Genomic DNA, 18,763 nt, shown 5'->3' on the forward strand with positions numbered 1-18,763 from the left:
GCATTATACCATGTGGAAGTCGTAAATATTTTCACTTAATACTTGATTTTGGCCAAGAGCCAAATATTTTCTACCTTAAAACATTGGTTGTGCAGTGTATGTTCCAATTGTATCACCACAACACAATAAAATGGTTCTTCAAAGAAAGATGATAATATATTTTGGATATAAAACATCTTCAATCATAAGATATATTGAACCCATGATGGGTGATGTTTTTACAGCACGTTTTGCTGATTGTCATTTTAATAAAACATTGTTCCCTAGATTAGGGGGAGAAATAAAAATAAAAAATAAAATGATGCTTCATGATGTGAACATCAATTAAGGTATATTGAACTCGCACAAAAGAATGTGAAACGAAAGTTCAAAAATAATGCATATGCAAGAACTTGCAAATTAATTACTTTATGCATTTACAGATATAAAAAAGTGACTAAATCATATATACCAGCGATAAATGCTCCAGCTCGAACTGAAATTCCAAAAGCTGGCAATAATGTGACTGTTGAGTCTTTGCCACTCATCAAACGTGGAAGATCAATTGGTTCCGAAGATAAAAATCCTCGAAAAAGAAAATCAGCTGATAATGAGGTAAAAGAAAGTGTTCAAGAAGAACTACAAATCAATACTCCTTCTGCAGAGGAGATTGATGATGTCAATACGGAATTTTCAATCAATTACGCACATTCAAAAATATTATGGAACCGAAATGAAATGAAAAATCTTGATGAGATATTTTCATATAATGTTGCATATGACATCATGAATGATGATGATGACCCAGAACCAAAATCTGTCATGGAATGTCAAAATAGACATGATTGGGATCATTGAAAAGGAGCAATACGAGCTGAATTTGAATCACTCAATAAAAGAAAAGTTTTCGGATCTATCATTCTCACACCTAAAGATGTGAAACCTGTGGGATATAGATGGGTTTTTGTGCGAAAAAGAAATGAGAAAAATGAAGTTACAAGGTATAAAGCTAGACTTGTAGCTCAAGGTTTTTCTCAAAGACCGGGAATTGATTATGAGGAAACTTATTCTCCTGTTATGGATGCAATTACTTTTAGATACTTAATCAGCCTGGCAGTTTCTGAAAATTTAGAAATGCATCTCATGGATGTTGTGACTGCTTATCATTATGGATCACTTGATAGTGATATATATATGAAGATACCTGAAGGATTTAAGGTATCAGAAGCAACCAATGCAAAACCCAAAGAAATGTACTCAATCAAGTTACAAAGGTCTTTATATGGGTTGAAACAATCGGGTCGCATGTGGTATAAACGATTAAGTGATTACTTGATAAGCAAAGGGTATACCAATAATCTTATTTGCCCATGTGTTTTCATTAAGAAAACAACATCCGGATATGTGATCATAGCTGTTTATGTTGATGATCTTAATATCATAGGTACAAATAAAGAGATCCATGAAGCCATTCAACTTCTAAAGAAAGAATTTGAAATGAAAGATCTCGGAAAAACCAAGTATTGCCTTGGTTTACAAATTGAACATATGCCTAATGGTTTACTTGTACATCAAACAACATATACTGAAAAGATTTTAAAACGTTTTAATATGGACAAGGCAAAACCATTAAGTACTCCTATGGTTGTTAGATCACTTAATGTTGACACTGATCCATTTCGTCCCTGTGAAGATCATGAAGATATCCTGGGACCAGAAGTACCATATCTTAGTGCAATTAGAGCTCTTATGTATCTTACAAATTGTACAAGACCTGACATTTCTTTTGCAGTTAATTTGTTGGCAAGGTTCAGCTCAGCTCCTTCCAAAAGACACTGGAATGGGATCAAACACATATTTCGATACCTTCGAGGAACTACTGATTTAGGATTATTTTATTCTAACGAATCAAAACAAGATTTGGTTGGTTATGCAGATGCAGGTTATTTATCTGATCCACATAAAGCTAAATCTCAAAATGGATATGTATTCCTAAATGGAGGTACCGCAATATCATGGCGTTCTCAAAAACAAACACTTGTTGCAACATCATCAAATCATGCCGAAGTAATTGCATTACATGAAGCCAGTCGGGAATGTTTTTGGTTGAGATCAATGACACAATTCATTACTGATTCATGTGGACTAGAACGCAATAAAAGTTCAACAACTATCTATGAAGATAATGTAGCTTGCATAACACAGATGAAAGAAGGGTATATCAAAAGTGACCGAACAAAACACATACCCCCTAGATTCTTCTCATACACTCAAAATCTCATTAAGGACAACCAGATTGAAATGAGATATGTTCAGTCCAGCAAAAACTCTGCTGACCTTTTCACCAAAGCACTTCCAACTGCTATTTTCAGAACACACGTTCATAATATTGGCATGAGGCATGTTCAGAAGATGTAACAACTCAGGCGTTGCCTACTTGAGGGGGAGTCAACTCTATGCTGCACTCTTTTTCCCTTAGCTAAAGTTTTATCCCAAAGGGTTTTCTTTAGCAAGGTTTTTAACGAGGCAGTACTAGTTATTCACTAATAAAATTATCATCCAAGGGGGAGTGTTATAAAAGTAATAATTGGATGATAATTTTATTATTATTATAGATATTGCATAGTATATTTTTTGAGTATAAATAGGTGTGTTGAGTTAGAGTTTATTGTATATATTTTTTGATTAACAAAAACACTCTCTCTCTCTAGATTCCAAATGCCACCAAACTCTCATTGTACATTTTTCTATAAATAAAAAAACTAATTACTCATACCTTTTGTTCAACCTTTGTTTTCTCCGTTTTACAGTATCTCTATCTCTATATACCTTCTACAGTCAAGAACCACTAAAGGTAGTTATAAGCCTACTGAATTATAACAATATCTTTATTATCTTATAATGTTGATAATTTTTCAATGTTTACATAGTTTTATCTGTTCAAATTCAAAACCGATTTTTGTGGTATTTTTTGGGCATCCTTAAAATTGGTTCAAACACAATTTTGAAGCAAAGTTAAGGTATTTTTAAAGCGATGGAGGGACTCAATTTTTTTGCGAAGTTACATTACATGCTGTTTTCTAAGATTTTCTCTAATGAAAATTAAATTAGAGAAAAATGAAAAAAAAAAAAAAAAAAAATCAGCGTATTTTATGAAAATTAAACTAGAGAAAACTAGAAAAGTATATAAAAAAAGGTAAGCAGAGGATTCACCTGAGCCTATAATTGCAAAAGATCCTGGGTCCCACAGTCCTCCGATAATCCCGTGGAAGTTTGACACACGTCAACGCTCGTCATTTCGTACGGTATACCAACCACTCACAAAACCCCTATTCGCATTTGTTCCCCTCCCCCTCCCTCACGGACTCACCGCATCAAATATCACCTTTTCTCGCTTTTTCTGTTACAGCAATTTATCTTCAAATACGCACCTTCTTCACAAAATCACACACACACATACACGGTAACGGAAATAATGACGGACATAACGGACGATATAGCTGAAGAAATTTCAATTCAAAGTTACGACGATGATCTCCGTCTTCTTTTTAGCCTTCTTCACGACGTCCTTCAACGTGAAGTAGGTCCTAATATCATGGAGAAAATCGAGCACACTCGTACTCTCTCTCAGGTCTTCATTTTTCATTTCTCAATCATTTTAGTTCAATTTATTTTCAAACATTGATATACAGTATATGATAATCGTGATATGATGACGTACAATATATGTAGTTTAGTTGATCTGACCGTAGAATTTGACGAAATGTGGATCATATTCATGTTCAGCTAATCGGATTCGTCAATATATGTATATTTTTATCTAAATGCATACGCTTAATTTCTGTGACGATGAAGTTTAATTTCTCCAAATTTTTTGTGCTATTTTTGGTAACTTACAAGTCGGAAGAGAAATAATATTATCACAATGACGTTTTGGTGGTTCCGTAGTTGTATGGTACAAGTATTAAGATGTATATGTATATGTATATGTATATGTATATGTATATGTATATGTATATGTATATGTATATGTATATGTTAGCCATACATATGAAATGGTGGTTGTAAATTATGTAATCGTCTATTTTTGAAATGATTTAGTGAAGTTAGAATGTTATGTGTAGCAGATTTCTGGCTGTTGATTGTGTGAATTGGTATCGGATTTGTCATTGAGATCCGAGTTCCTATAATTTCACAAATTATAGAATTATAGATTAAAACTAAAAAGCAATTGATCATCACAGAAATATAGGTGTTATATCAATGTACTAGTCAAACAGAACCGGTTAGAACAATATGTCCAAGTCAATTTTATGCTGCTACTGTAACTGCTGTAACAGAAAACTATCTAGTAATTTGTAGAAGGAAAATTGTAGATGTTGAATTATGACAGAAAACAGAAAAGATACAGCTATATTATCTGTGAATTTGTTGTATAAGATACAGTTTTGTGAGCCATTATTGATTACGAGATGCATAAAGAGGCCTGATCGTATAAAGGACTTGTGAATTAGAGAGAATGAATGCATGAATCTCATTGTATTAACTTAGGTCCTGAAGCACCATGTATGACCCTGCATTTTAAGTAACGAGTGAAATACGAGTGAAATAGTATGGAGTACATGAAAGTCAACTATATACAGCTAGATGTTATGATTCCTCATTTTTTCTAACCGATTTTCTTTGAAATTATATGTTAGAGTGCATGTCTTATAAGATCTGCTGGGATCGAGGGCACTGCAGAGGTTCTGGAGAAACAATTGGCAACTGAGTTATCGAAAATGACACTAGAGGAAGCCCTGAAGCTCGCTAGAGCCTTTAGTCATTTTCTCAGCTTAATGGGTATTGCTGAAACTCATCACAGGTAAAACATTTTCCACTCTTGGTTTGGTAACGGTTAATATCAGTTTATTGATCAATAAACATTTATAATTTTGTTGGATAGTATAGTACGTAGTATTGTTTATATAGACTATAATAAAGGAAATGTTCATAGCATTGATGACCTTAAGTATTTTGGTTTAACAGATTGACTTACCTAAATTCTTACTCATGGTTTGTCTAATTAAGTAGTCTTGTTGCAGCAATAGTTTGAACTTATATTTGGTGTAATATTCAACTTTCAGGTCTCGTAAGTCAAAAAATGTGGCACAAGCCTCAAAATCTTGTGATGATACTTTCAATCAACTGATTCAGAGTGGGCTATCTGCGGATGAGTTGTATGATACTGTATGCAACCAGGTGTGATTTATGGTATCTTACATTTATGTGTTCCATCATCAGTCATAAAAATGTAGTCTGAGATGTTTCACATAACTGAATTTTGCATTGATTTTTTTGTAGTTGGTTGAGATCGTTCTCACTGCACATCCCACACAGATTAACAGACGTACACTTCAATATAAGCATATTAGAATTTCTGTAAGTTTTCTAAATCTTAGTAGCTCTTAATATCAATTCGTACCGTTGATGTAAATAAGTTGACATATATATGTAACTTTTGCAGCATCTGTTAGAAGTTAATGACCGCAAGGATCTTACACAGGAAGATCAAGATACTCTGATAGAAGATCTGGTGCTGTCATGCATATTATTTTGAGTTAAACAATAGGTTCTGGCTTATTCTGTTAATGATCATTAATATTTAATTTTGCAGGTTAGAGAGATAACTTCCATATGGCAGACAGATGAACTCAGACGCCACAAGCCTACACCTGTAGACGAGGCTAGAGCTGGTAAACTCTTTTGGAGATGCATAATACAAATTAAGTTTTGATCCTCAAGAATATGCAGTAACTTATATTTCTTATGAATTTAGGATTAAACTATGTTGAGCAGTCTCTTTGGAAAGCCATACCTCATTACTTACGTCGTGTCAGCAATGCTTTAAAGAAGGTGTGATTTTTCTGACTTGCATCCATAGATTACATGATGCAAGCTTCAAATATTTTCACTTATATGTTTGTTATTACCTTCAGCATACTGGAAGGCCACTTCCTTTAACATGCACACCAATAAGATTTGGATCCTGGATGGGTGGTGATAGAGATGGAAATCCTAATGTCACTGCAAAGGTAAGCTTTCATAATCCAATGTTTCACCCTCGAGTTTGGTGATAAACTGATAATAACATTTGTTTTCATTGATAATCTCAAATCTCAATTTTGTTGGAAAAGGGTATAGTCCTATACTGAAGAATATTTGATGTTATGCTTCTTGTACGTAAGTGGAACCAAATATAGTAAATGGCAAAATCTAAAAGTTCTGAAATACATTTTAAGAATTGTCTCGATTCTCTGTTTTTTTCGTTGGATTTTTTTTTATATTTAGTTGATTATAAAGTACACACATCAGCATTTGCGTCACTACGTTTCAGTGTTTTTTCAATTCTTATTACAAATGATCTGGATGCCTATATTCTTAATCACATTTGCACACAAAATATTTACTATCAGATTTTCAAAAAACTTTTGGATCCCATGTTGACTGAACACTTTGCTTTTGCAGATGTTTCTTAAACAATACAGTTCCTTTCTTTCTTTCTTTTTTTGCAGACTTTTGAACATTAAATGCCCATTGTTATTGTTACACACAGTTTCTGCAATTGATATGAGGCTACCATTATACTGTTAATGCTATTTAAGACATCAAGTAAATAGTCTAACATATTTCGTTAACTATGTGTTCAAATCAGTCAAACTTGAAGTTTCAGTCTAAGTCTATAAGGAGAAACATATTGTATTCAGGTTCTTTGTCAACATGACAGATACTTTGAAGATATAGTCCACGTATAAAGTGGTAGAAGGTCTCACAGATTATTCTGCATTATCTGATCAAATTTACTACAATTTCTTGTTTACTATCAGATCACAAAGGATGTATCTCTTCTTTCAAGATGGATGGCGATTGATCTTTACATACGGGAAGTTGACAACCTCAGATTCGAACTTTCTATGAACCAATGTAGCAATGGCCTGTCAAGTCTGGCATACGATATCATGAATAAAGGTATTTCGTTTATGTCTTCAGACACCACCCCATTTGTTGTTTATTGGATGTTCATTGTAGATATCTATTGTCTACTTTTGACATCTGAGTTGGAATAATCAGCTACCAAACTAAGTATTTTTTTCTGTACATTTTTCAGAAAATTCTGAAGAGGATCGGCACATGAGTTGGAGCCATTCCCCAAAGAATCAAAGCCTGTATGTTCATGGTCTACCTACACAACTTCCTGCTGAAGCTGATGTACCCTCTTGTACAGGTTAATTAAAACTTGTCAGTCATTTATAATATCAGCATAATTAACACAAGATAAAGCTCATTGTAACTAATCTGATTCTACAATACTTTAATAGAATATAACGAAGTGGCGTCTCATTATCCTCGACTAGATGTTCCTGGTTCAGAGTACAAACCTCTGAAAAGCACGGTAAGCAATTTTGAGCATAGCTGATAGCTTGCACAGCTGATACCTCCTATTAGATCAATATGCACTTTTCATCTTCATCTTTGTCAAATCGAATAATATTCTGCAAAATTTCAGGATGAGAAAGTTTGTTCAGGCAAAATTGATCTGAAAGTAACTGTGAACGGGAACCAGTCTAATGCAACCACTAGTCAACCATCTACACCAAAATCTGGATCTTTCAGTCCCAGTCAGCTTTCTCAAAAGAAACTATTTGCAGAAAGCCAAGTCGGAAAATCCAGCTTCCGGAAGCTTCTAGAACCAAGCATGCCTCAGAAATCAGGGTTTTCTCCTTACAGAATTGTCCTTGGGGATGTAAAAGAAAAGGTAATCTTAGCTGAGTACTGTTAAAAGTATCTGAGAGCCTGTAACGGTAAAAAAAATAAAAAGAATCAAACATCAAATTATCTTTAAGATGGAAACACAAACATATAAATTAATATTTAGGAGGTAGCCTTGATTGTTACTTTCTCTTGTAATTTTGTGTTTAGCCTTCACTTTTATGAGATTGTAAACCATCGACTTTCTACATGGTTTCAGCTTATGAACAGTCGTAGGAGGTTAGAGCAGCTTCTTGAAGGTCTTCCATGTGACCAGGATCCCGGTGATTATTATGACTCACCAGATCAGCTATTGCAACCACTCATGCTGTGCTACGAATCTTTGGTATTTACACAATATGCTATTTATATCTTTGAAATTATGAAATCTGTTTATTTTGGTTGGCTGATGTATGAATTGTCACAGCAATCGTGTGGGTCGGGGATTTTAGCTGACGGACGGCTCGCTGACCTAATAAGAAGAGTTTCTGTCTTTGGGATGGTACTGATGAAGCTTGACCTTCGCCAGGTTCATTCTATTCTACTCATGTTTACATCATCACAGACATCATAACAATTCGGTTTTGATGCTTACAAGTTAAAATTATTACATGTAACAGGAATCTGGTAGACATTCAGAGACTCTTGATGCAATTACCAATTATCTTGATATGGGCACATACAGTGATTGGGATGAACAGAAGAGACTTGAGTTTCTAGAGAGAGAGCTAAAAGGAAAGAGACCTCTCGTTCCACCAACTATCGAGGTATCATCACTGTAATAATCAACTTGTTAAATTATAATGTATAATGTACTAGTTAAAATGCTTTATAATCATATCGTGTTGTATTCTTTTAGTGATTTTTTCCACATTGGTGCATCAGGTTTCTGCTGAAGTTCAAGAAGTCCTGGACACCTTCCGCATTTCTGCTGAGTTGGGTAGTGATTCTTTAGGCGCATATGTGATTTCCATGGCCTCAAATGTATGTTATATGTGAAACTCCCTCAAAATCATAATTGAAAACGTGTCTAATGTCTTGATGCAATTGATGAAATATTTTCGCTTGTGCTTCTATCACGACAGGCAAGTGATGTCCTAGCTGTGGAGCTTCTGCAAAAAGATGCCCGTTTCGCTGTTGCAGGGGAACAAGGAAGATCATGTCGTGGTGGAATGTAAGCCTTCTGTTTTTTTTTTTTTTTTTTTTTGAAAAGCAAGATAATTTTATTGATAAGGAAATGATACAACGAGGATTACAACATGAGAAACACTAATTTGAGCGAAACTCGAGGACCTATACTAGATATAAAGTAAGAAACTAACAAGATGTAGAATACCCTGATTTCGGAGCAGTATTATCAAACCTAACATCAATCACCATTACCCTCATCATCTACTAATACATAAAAAGGATTGTTTGTTTCAATTCTATCTTTGGAATGTGTCTTATTATTACCTTCACCATCAATGCCCTTCCCTTTATCTCTTTTCCTTAAAACATTATGATTTCGATTTTTCTGGGTCTCCACATTCCAATTTGTTTCCTCCACAGCAATATTGTCTTTAATACCATAATTATTCTTAACTGCATTTTGCTTGATACCTTTTGCTTCTATTGACTGCCATTGACTTTTATTATTATCAAAATTCAGCTTATGAAATATCCTTCCATTCTTACCAACAACTTTAGAGCCATCCTCAACACACTGGTTATTTAAATCAACTGTTTCACCATCATTGTTGATTTTCAAAGCGTCTTTTAACACTTGTGCAGATACTTCATCTTCTGTTTTAGGCCTAATTTTACAAGTATTAAAAGAGTGCCCAAACACTTTGCAATGAGTGCATAAAGGCGGTTTCCATTGATAAGTCACCTCAAGTTTACCCACTTTGGCTGGAAAAGAACCAATCACAGGATAGGAAAATTCGACAAAGCTAGGAAGGTCATCAGCTGCATTGACTTCAGTCAAAACTCTAGCAAAGCCTAGTCTTCCACTTTTACTTAAACATCTCTCCGAAGTAACTTTGTCCATCAATATAGGCCTACCAATACCACTAACAAGTTTACCTATACTTCTGCCACTCCATAATTCAATGGGTATATTGTGAATGCAAATCCAAATTGGAACTTTTTCAGGTTCAATTTTTTCAAGCCAAACCCCAGGTTCCCACTGATTCACGAAAAAAGGAACATTATTAACTAACCATGGACCACTCTCAAGAACCTCCTTCATACCCTTTTCATTATTAAATTTGCATAAATAAAATCCTGCAGCTGTTTTGACGATTTCTTTAAGGTCAAACCTCCGCCACATTCTCCTTAGATGGGCATTAACAACCCTATAGTCCATAGAAGTTCCAATAAAATACCCATATAATTGAAGAGAAAATGCACTACCGCCCTTCTTAACCTCCTCAGCTGAGAAAACTACTCTCTTTTGACCATTAGACATTAAAACAGGAGGAATGAACTCCATTTTTAATTCTTCTTCATCTTTATTTTGTTTTAAGAAGTCAGCAAAAGTGATGTTTGGATTTACCCATGCTCTTGGGGTTTTAGTATTTGTATTGTCTTGCCCATCACTAGTCTCAACCCCTTCCATTGTTGTAGATTTAATCCCAGAGTCAACATTATCTTTATCACCGGTATTATTATCCTGCGTATTCATTAAAGGCACATTGCCACCCAGTGTAAATTGGGAGAAATCATCGGGAACAACAATTGACTCTCTAATACCATCACTCTTAAATAACTTAACAGCATTCTCAGCAGCAGCCACTAGGTTTACATCAACCTCATTATAACTACCATCTTTTGAACTCTTAAAGAATACAACAGGACTAGCAGAAACATTCGGTTTAACAACAGCAATTGTTTCACCAATAGATTTAGCAATAATATCATCATTACTAGCTACAATATCATCAATAGAATGATCAGTTTCAGCAGAATTCTTACCATGTCCACCTTTCTTCCTGTTACCCTTGCGTTTTTTAATTATTTTCTTCCCCGTCCCCTTTCGGTTTTAAGTGGATGATTATAAATCTTTCTATACGTGGCATTTTGTACTTACAAATAGTTTTTCTCTCCTTATATAGATTGCGGGTCGTACCTCTTTTTGAAACTGTGAAGGATCTGAGAGCAGCTGGTTCAGTCATACGAAAATTATTATCAATTGATTGGTACAGAGACCACATCATAAAGAATCATAGTGGACACCAAGAGGTCAGTATATCATTACTTTCGTTATAACCTTTTATATGCAGTCTTTCAATTGATCGTTAACTTGAAATATTAATCTATTCAGGTAATGGTCGGGTACTCTGATTCGGGTAAAGATGCTGGGCGTTTTGCAGCTGCATGGGAACTGTACAAAGCTCAAGAGGATGTTGTAGCTGCATGCAAAGAGTATGGAATCAAGGTTACTTTGTTCCACGGCCGCGGTGGAAGCATTGGCCGTGGCGGTGGTCCCACACATCTTGCTATTCAATCCCAGCCCCCTGGTTCTGTCATGGTATGGAAATAAATTATTTTATTAAATTTCTAAAAACAACTATATACAATAAATTAATATTTTTATTGTCAACTTAATAGTTATACTTTATTTTCCTGCCTGACGGGCCTTAGTTAGACCAGGTTTTAGCGGTAACTTGTTAGGACCAGCCCCGGCGTACGTGATCATTTGGTTGAATTTGCAGGGTACACTTCGATCAACTGAACAAGGAGAAATGGTGCAGGCCAAGTTCGGGTTGCCAGGGATGGCTGTCCGGCAGCTAGAGATCTACACAACAGCTGTACTACTCGCTACCCTGCGTCCCCCAAAACCACCAAGGGATGAAAACTGGAGGAACTTAATGGAACAGATCTCAGATCTGAGTCGACAAAGCTATCGAAGCACCGTTTACGATAACCCGGAATTCATTACATACTTTCAAGAAGCTACACCACAAGCCGAGCTCGGTCATCTAAACATCGGTAGTCGTCCGACAAGACGAAAATCATCAGTAGGAATCGGTGATCTGCGGGCCATCCCATGGATATTTGCATGGACACAAACACGATTCGTTCTTCCAGCCTGGCTTGGTGTTGGAGCCGGGTTAAAAGGTGTTTGTGAAAGGGGTCATACTGAAGAATTAAAAGCAGCTTACAAAGAATGGCCTTTTTTCCAATCTACATTGGACCTTATTGAAATGGTACTGGGAAAAGCAGATATTCCTATTGTTAAACACTACGACGAAGTGCTGGTTCACGAGTGTAGGAGAGGTCTTGGTGATGAGCTTCGAAAGGAGCTTTTGTCAACTGAGAAATACGTTTTGGTGGTAACGGGACACGAGAAGCTGTCTGAGAATAATAAGAGTCTGAGGAAGTTGATTGAAAGCCGTCTTCCTTATCTCAATCCTCTTAACATGTTGCAGGTTGAAATATTGAAGAGGCTGAGATGCGATACCGAGAATCATAAACTTCGAGATGCATTGCTTATTACTATCAATGGCATTGCAGCTGGGATGAGGAACACCGGTTAATGACCTTCAACTATTATAGATAGACCGTATGGATTAAAGACCTTTTCGTATTTTGTTTGTTCAGAAACCTTGTATGTCTTTAGAAAATTCATAATAACCTTTTAATGGCTGCATAATAATGGCTGTAATTGTGAATTTTAGTTACCTACTACTTGACAATTACACACACTAAGGAATAGTATTCTACAAGTCGTTGTAGCTACTAAGCATCCGTTATAGTCTGTGTATGGGATCATATGCTTTGTTAATAACTTGTTTGGGCATAAAAATAATGCAAGTGTTGTCTTAGTCACATCTTCAATCTAATCAGAATCTGATGCAAAGGGTTCCTATGTTTGTGATTATTGTATTCGGATATTTGTGTACTTCTCATCATGTAAATCCAACTATAAATTCACCATTGTTTGTGTCAGTGTATACATCAAGGGTAAACAACTTCAAAAACTGCATTTAAATTGTCCAAGGAATCAATGGCATCAGTGAAGATGGAGAAACCTGTTAAAGAAGCAGCAAAACCATCTATTGCCAAACCTTCGGCCTCCAAAGCGGCCCCTAAGAAGCCCACACAGCCTCGTGAACCTAGGAAGAAGGTAACATAATATCCATGAAGACATTAATAAAATCAAGTTTTCCTTTTTTCTGAAGGGTGGTATATATCTGCCATCTTTTTGATAAATTAATGCATTAATAAGTTGTACATGTACAAAATTTTACACGAATAATGCTTTAAACATGACAACCATGCACACTTTAGGTTTAATTTACCTACCATACTCTCATGATCACCTAGAAAAGATAAATATTAATGATCTCATTGTGTTTGGTTTTATGATGTTGCAGGCATCAGGTGCAAAGGGTGCAGCAACAGCAAAAAAATAAGGATAAGGTTGGGTAACAATGAAAGTTGTTACCAGTAAACAGTGGGAATGTAATCTACTGTAGTTCTTATGCATGTCTTCTAAATTGGAATAAAACATAATTAGTATTGTTTCCGTTTACAGTGTTTAACAATTCAAATGCTTGTTGGCTCGTGCGAAAACAATCTTGATGACCTTCTACATATCTCTCGATTCAAAACTAAGATCTAACAAATCACCAGTGGTTTTAAACTTTTAATCATGCAAATTGCAGACAAGCTCGGTATCATGCATCAAGTTTATGGCTATTAACAACTAAATAAATTTGTAGAAAACGAGATAATGAGGTTATAACAGTAAGTAATTCACAGATCACAGATTCTTTTGAAGTTTAGTAAAATTAGTATATTATGTATGAAATATAGTTGTAAGATTAAATATAAATGTACAGAGATGAATCCATTAGACATATACAGTACATGTTACGTGTACAAAGAATGTGATACCGCAAGGTGTGTATGTAAAGATGGTTAAAATGGACTGATTCTCGCAGCCAACTTTAGCATGAATTCAGGTACAAGTCGGCGTCTTGGAGGTGCTTTTGCTAGTTTCGCAAGAGCTTCTTCATCTCCAGCATGAATAATTTTAACTAAATCATCAAACAATTTATCCTCGCCTCTCATTGGATCCTAAATACAAAAATTGTAAGAAATAAGGATCTCACTGAAAGCGAGACACAATTTCATTGACATGGGTTTTGTTTTATAGTAAATGGGTTGAAACAGGACATTTAGCTAAAACTTTAAAAGGGGGAACTGGTAAAAAAGATTGAAACCCTAACCAAAATAATGTATCCTGCCTCCTAAATCTTTCTTATTCAAGATTCAAATTATTATTGTATTGTACTAAATTACTAATGCTAATATTGCTTTTGTCATCATAATTAGCGCATTAATATTTTTATTAATAATTATAATTATATTTATATATAAAATTTAAATAAGGATGTAAAGTGTTTGTGAGTCAACCCAGATACCCAACACGACCCGTTCTGTTTAGACACAAATAGAGGACCCGCATCAACCCAAACCCATTTTCACTGTAACTCAACCCACCCATATTGTCACCTCTAGAATTTAATTAAGGGAGAGGCTACCTGAACAAACACATCTGTGTGAGTTTTCCCCTCGTATAACATCAACTCTGCTTTCACTCCTACTCTTTGAAGAGCGTCCACAAATGTTTTACTATAAACCAAAAAAAAAAAAAAAAAAAAAAAAAAAATTGTCTCTGAATAAGTAACTATCAAATTAGCATTCCAAAACTTAAATCATAATTACATAATCATGTATACTCAAAAGATCTTTCTTTAGATACGTGCCTTTTTACAGCACCACAAAATTCCATATTTTATTATTTATATATTTGAATATATTTAAATTTAAATACCTGCAGTCTGTAGGGATGGAATAATCTGCTGTTCCATGAAATAAGATAACCGGGGGTAGAAGAGAAACAGCATTCTTATTGTGTGGGTCTTGAACCGTAATCTCGGGTGAAAATTTACTCATAGATTGCTCCCCTTCCATTATGCTTTAGAAATTGTACACAATTTTTCAGTTTATTTACGCCAGTAAAAGTAGGTAAAAAATTAGAGGGAATAGAATGCAGATAATACCTAAAAAAAAGTGACTTGTATGGGCCTCTTGTTGTCAAATGATCTGCTAGTTTAAACATATTATATCTGTACAACGATTTAAACATGAACACTAGGGTTAATCTAATAAAGGAATTAAAAATCTGTATAACAATGAATTCAGAGTATAGATTTATACATACCCTCCTGATAAACCTAAATAAGCTTTTATCTGGGAAACGCTCCATGAAGTACTTTGTGTTGGTACGGACTCTTTAATTGCCTGCTCAACAAGGGCACAAGCAGCAATGTGTGCACCAGCTGACTGTCCCATTAGATAAATCCTTCAAAATCACAATAAAACCAGAAACTTTATTGAATTAATTGGGAAGTTTAAAAACAATAAACTAAATGGTTAATGCATTTTGTCGGCTACGTAATATACCTTTGTCCCTAGGTAGGCAACCTACCCATTTTAGTACTAAGAATCAATAAAATAGCAAAATTCGTGTGGAAGTAAGCAGGATAGTAAATTAGTAACCAGTTACGGACCCGGACAATTACGTGGTTTTTTGCCTTCTTATGTCGCATTAAACTTTTACATTAAAAGGTAGGTTTCGGAACAAAGGGTGTACTATATGTAGCCGACAAAATGTAATTACTGTAAACTAAACGTACCTGTTAGGATCACCACCATATTCAGATATATTGTTACACACAAACGAGATACCTCGTGAAGCATCTTGAACCATTTCACTCATCGTAGCCTTCGGATAATTTCTGGATACACATTTCAATATTTCGGATCAAGCCTAAACTATTTCAATAAATCACAATATAAGACAAGATTGGTGCAACCACACTTAACAATTTTTAACAGTGATTCAGAAACATAATCAGTATAAGGGTTGTAAATTCAAATTTAAACCACGCATGAAACACACACACACACACAAGTGATGAATAAAATTGTTTAATATTGATTTAAAAAGTAGAAATTTAAATTTAAAACTAAATATATAACTACCTGTAATCTATACATGCCACTATGATGCCTGCCTCTGATAAGTGACGTCCTAAAAGCGAACCCCAAGCTTTATACCTACAATAAGGGAAATAGTCGTCAAATCTCGTAAAAATTAAATGAAAACGTGAAAATTTACGATGCATTTTTTTGTTGTTGCAATTTTCTCTTTTTAAATGCTTACCCTATTACCCAGGCTCCTCCAGTGATGAAAGCAATCACAGGCTTTGGAACGTCATTTTTAGGTAAAAATATATCAAGTCTGCACAATAACAAGAATCATTCAATACTTTTTTTCAAATAAAATCCTGTTACAAGTACCAAAAGAGTAATCATGTTTATACAACATACTTATTCCTTGGTTGATCACCAAAAACAATATCTCGACGTATCTGACTTGAGAAATAATAGTAATAAGCAACTGCCACAATTAAATGGTCACATATCATTAAAAAAGTAGACTAAGATCACAAAATAATCAAATTTATGAAGGAAAAAAATAGGTTTTTTTTATTAACATGTGAGGAATGACCTTAGGCACGAGCCACCAACTTTACAAACCTTGAAGTACACCTGGCATAATTAGGATCGCATAACACTGCAGGGAAATAAATCCAGTGATCAATCTATAGCCTGACCTGAAGAAAGAAAACGACTATGAAACGTTATATTAACTTAATCCCAAAAATATCGAAAAATACTTGCTATCACATATAAATGGTAAGGTCACATACAAAATGGTTTAATAATATGCAGAGTTGAGTTGAATAATGCAGGGTTAATATATCACAGATATAATAGAAGGTTACATGTTAAACATACAATGAAAAACCAATTCTTAAATGGTACAATGAGGAAATCATTGTCGATTATTAGAGAATTTACACTAAATACGTACACATGAAGTGGCAACATTGCATCTAAGTAAAAAGTAGACGAATGACCACTTGTTAAAATTCAAGATGGCTTTCTACATTTAACAACTATCTAATAGTAAGCAATATACTAAATGGCATAAAACTAATGTTCTAGCCCATTTCTAAGATTAATTATTTAGTGCACTAATATTATGGGAATGGTGAATGGTGATGGTGACAGCATAAGCATTTTCCTTAACAAGTGGTATTACATCCTTTGAAATGTTTTTGTATTTTTTTTTCTTTTCTTTTTTTTAAAGGCAAGTATTTGAAATAACTGACTGGATAGAAAACACTAACCCGATCATTTTTCATGCACACACGCGCTTTCGATTGGAAACCCGAACCGCATTACAGGGACCCGATCCTTAAACCATCCCGAGGGGCGGGCGGAGCGGGACGATCCTGGAATACGGGTCTGTAAAACCTCCCCAGGGCAATCCATAATCAGGTAAATCTCTGAATATTTTGGATATTGTTGAGAGAGGCACTCGAACTTGAGACCTCCCACACCCATCCAATACACAAGGTATTGGGCGTACCATTAGGCCACAAGGGGACATATAAAGAAAGTTAATTATTTATCAAGCTATAAAGTCTAAAATTGAAACAAAAATTGATAAAAAGACTATGTCGAAAGAAAATAATAACTCTTTTGGATCGGATGGCAATTAACATCCAATTCGATGGATATCCATCCGATCCGATTAAAGCGGATATGGATGATCTATATGAATGAATATTGGATATGGATATGGATGTTTATTGGATCGATTTATATGGATGGCAATTTGTAACCCATGGATGAACCCGAATTCACTAGAAATGCTTAAATATATAACCCCATATAATATACAACTATAAATATATCACTATAATTAGTCTCATTTATATATAGTAATTCACTAAAATTTTGCACAATCCTTTCATCTTTTTATTGCATTAAATTTTTATAGTTCTTATTCTTAATGATGTGATACTTCCCTTCATATTTAACTAATATTTCGATCAATGTACCCAATGATCATATTTTAATATGTATGTTGTTTATTTGTTGACATCAGATTGTATATTTGTATGTATAGTTGTATACACAAGTTACGATAGACTAGTCATGTATGTTATTTAGAAAATCTAGGTTATACGTTACGACTATTTAAGTAATTATATAATTTTATAATAAACTAGGACTTTCAATAGTATTAGATTGACAAAAAAGTATATAATTATCTAATGGATATCCATCAACCCTACGAATTAATCGGATATGGATGGATGAATTAAAATTAAATATGGGATATGGATATGAATGAAACTTTGGTTAATCCATATCCGATATATTGTCATTCCTAATCGTGGCTAGTGTTTAGGGGTTCGTGATTAGGTCTTCCAAAACCTTTTTTTCTAAAATTATATCAAATTAAGGATTAACAATCACCATTATTCAGCAGTTGATATACAAAACTAAATATAGAAAATTACCCAATTAAAGCCACCACTTTTGACCCGGCCCGGGTAATCAGTGTCTTACCACCATCAACCCGACCCGTCCAAAAATACCGGCGACGGCCACCACGAAGCTCAGAAAGATTGGGATCACTAACAACACGACGCCGTCCTTTATGATTAAAAATTGAAGTTGACATCAACACACTATCATCATAACTTGAAACCCTATTATTATTATCCATAAACGGTGAAGTTTCAAACTTTTTATCATCTTCAATCAAAGAATTGCTACCCAGATCACCGGTATCATTAAAATGATCTGAATTCATCAACATTGAGCCAGCTGCAGCTTGTGATACAGCTGAAATTGGCATGATTGAATTCGATGATGATTGATTTGGGAGAAAGGGGTTAGAGATTGATATAGGAAGGATATGTGATTTCATGTTTGATATGTATACGCGTGTTGCTTTACTGATTGATTTATGCATGTGTTTGTTGTAATCAGTGATTTGTATCTGTGTTTTTTGTGAATATTGATTAACGATTGTGCAGATGGTGGAACAGAGTGTTTTGATTTAGGGTTTATT

The 18,763-nt window shown here is 34.6% G+C and overlaps 2 protein-coding genes and 1 long non-coding RNA gene across 3 annotated transcripts; 2 read left to right on the forward strand and 1 right to left on the reverse strand.

The window, feature by feature from the left end:
- The first annotated feature begins 3,328 nt into the window (after positions 1-3,328).
- On the forward strand, positions 3,329-12,546 carry LOC139872449 (phosphoenolpyruvate carboxylase 4-like). The gene is made up of 20 exons (XM_071860325.1): positions 3,329-3,610; positions 4,680-4,843; positions 5,106-5,220; positions 5,323-5,400; positions 5,486-5,554; positions 5,636-5,714; positions 5,798-5,874; positions 5,958-6,053; positions 6,846-6,987; positions 7,127-7,243; positions 7,338-7,411; positions 7,526-7,774; positions 7,988-8,113; positions 8,195-8,296; positions 8,388-8,534; positions 8,653-8,751; positions 8,853-8,941; positions 10,866-10,992; positions 11,075-11,281; positions 11,466-12,546. The coding sequence occupies exons 1-20, from the start codon at positions 3,455-3,457 to the stop codon at positions 12,288-12,290; spliced, it is 3,138 nt and encodes a 1,045-aa protein (XP_071716426.1). The 5' UTR covers positions 3,329-3,454; the 3' UTR covers positions 12,291-12,546.
- A 142-nt stretch (positions 12,547-12,688) lies between these two features.
- LOC139872451 (uncharacterized) lies at positions 12,689-13,282 on the forward strand. Its single transcript, XR_011767055.1, has 2 exons — positions 12,689-12,880; positions 13,131-13,282. It is a non-coding gene; the product is annotated as an uncharacterized lncRNA (long non-coding RNA).
- A 252-nt stretch (positions 13,283-13,534) lies between these two features.
- Positions 13,535-18,721, reverse strand: LOC139872450 (isoprenylcysteine alpha-carbonyl methylesterase ICME-like). Its single transcript, XM_071860326.1, has 11 exons — positions 18,207-18,721; positions 16,369-16,445; positions 16,159-16,228; positions 15,992-16,069; positions 15,811-15,885; positions 15,462-15,563; positions 14,987-15,127; positions 14,826-14,891; positions 14,597-14,740; positions 14,304-14,394; positions 13,535-13,836 (listed from the first exon to the last, which is right to left on the reverse strand). Exons 1-11 carry the CDS (start codon positions 18,662-18,664, stop codon positions 13,678-13,680), a joined length of 1,461 nt encoding a protein of 486 aa, XP_071716427.1. The 5' UTR covers positions 18,665-18,721; the 3' UTR covers positions 13,535-13,677.
- Positions 18,722-18,763: the final 42 nt, after the last annotated feature.

This window comes from Rutidosis leptorrhynchoides, chromosome 10, assembly GCF_046630445.1.
Source record: "Rutidosis leptorrhynchoides isolate AG116_Rl617_1_P2 chromosome 10, CSIRO_AGI_Rlap_v1, whole genome shotgun sequence".
Classification (NCBI taxonomy): Eukaryota; Viridiplantae; Streptophyta; class Magnoliopsida; order Asterales; family Asteraceae; genus Rutidosis; species Rutidosis leptorrhynchoides.

Excerpts from the sequence above, each read along its gene's own strand:
- LOC139872449 (XM_071860325.1), top strand. The coding sequence starts at position 3,455 with ATGACGGACATAACGGACGATATAGCTGAAGAAATTTCAATTCAAAGT. Across the intron at positions 8,114-8,194 it reads TGCTGTGCTACGAATCTTTG|CAATCGTGTGGGTCGGGGAT; the intron begins GTATTTACACAA and ends GAATTGTCACAG. Across the intron at positions 10,993-11,074 it reads ATCATAGTGGACACCAAGAG|GTAATGGTCGGGTACTCTGA; the intron begins GTCAGTATATCA and ends TAATCTATTCAG.
- LOC139872450 (XM_071860326.1), bottom strand. The coding sequence starts at position 18,664 with ATGCATAAATCAATCAGTAAAGCAACACGCGTATACATATCAAACATG. Across the intron at positions 16,446-18,206 it reads AAAGTGGTGGCTTTAATTGG|GTCAGGCTATAGATTGATCA; the intron begins GTAATTTTCTAT and ends TTCTTTCTTCAG. Across the intron at positions 16,070-16,158 it reads GGTGATCAACCAAGGAATAA|ACTTGATATATTTTTACCTA; the intron begins GTATGTTGTATA and ends GTTATTGTGCAG.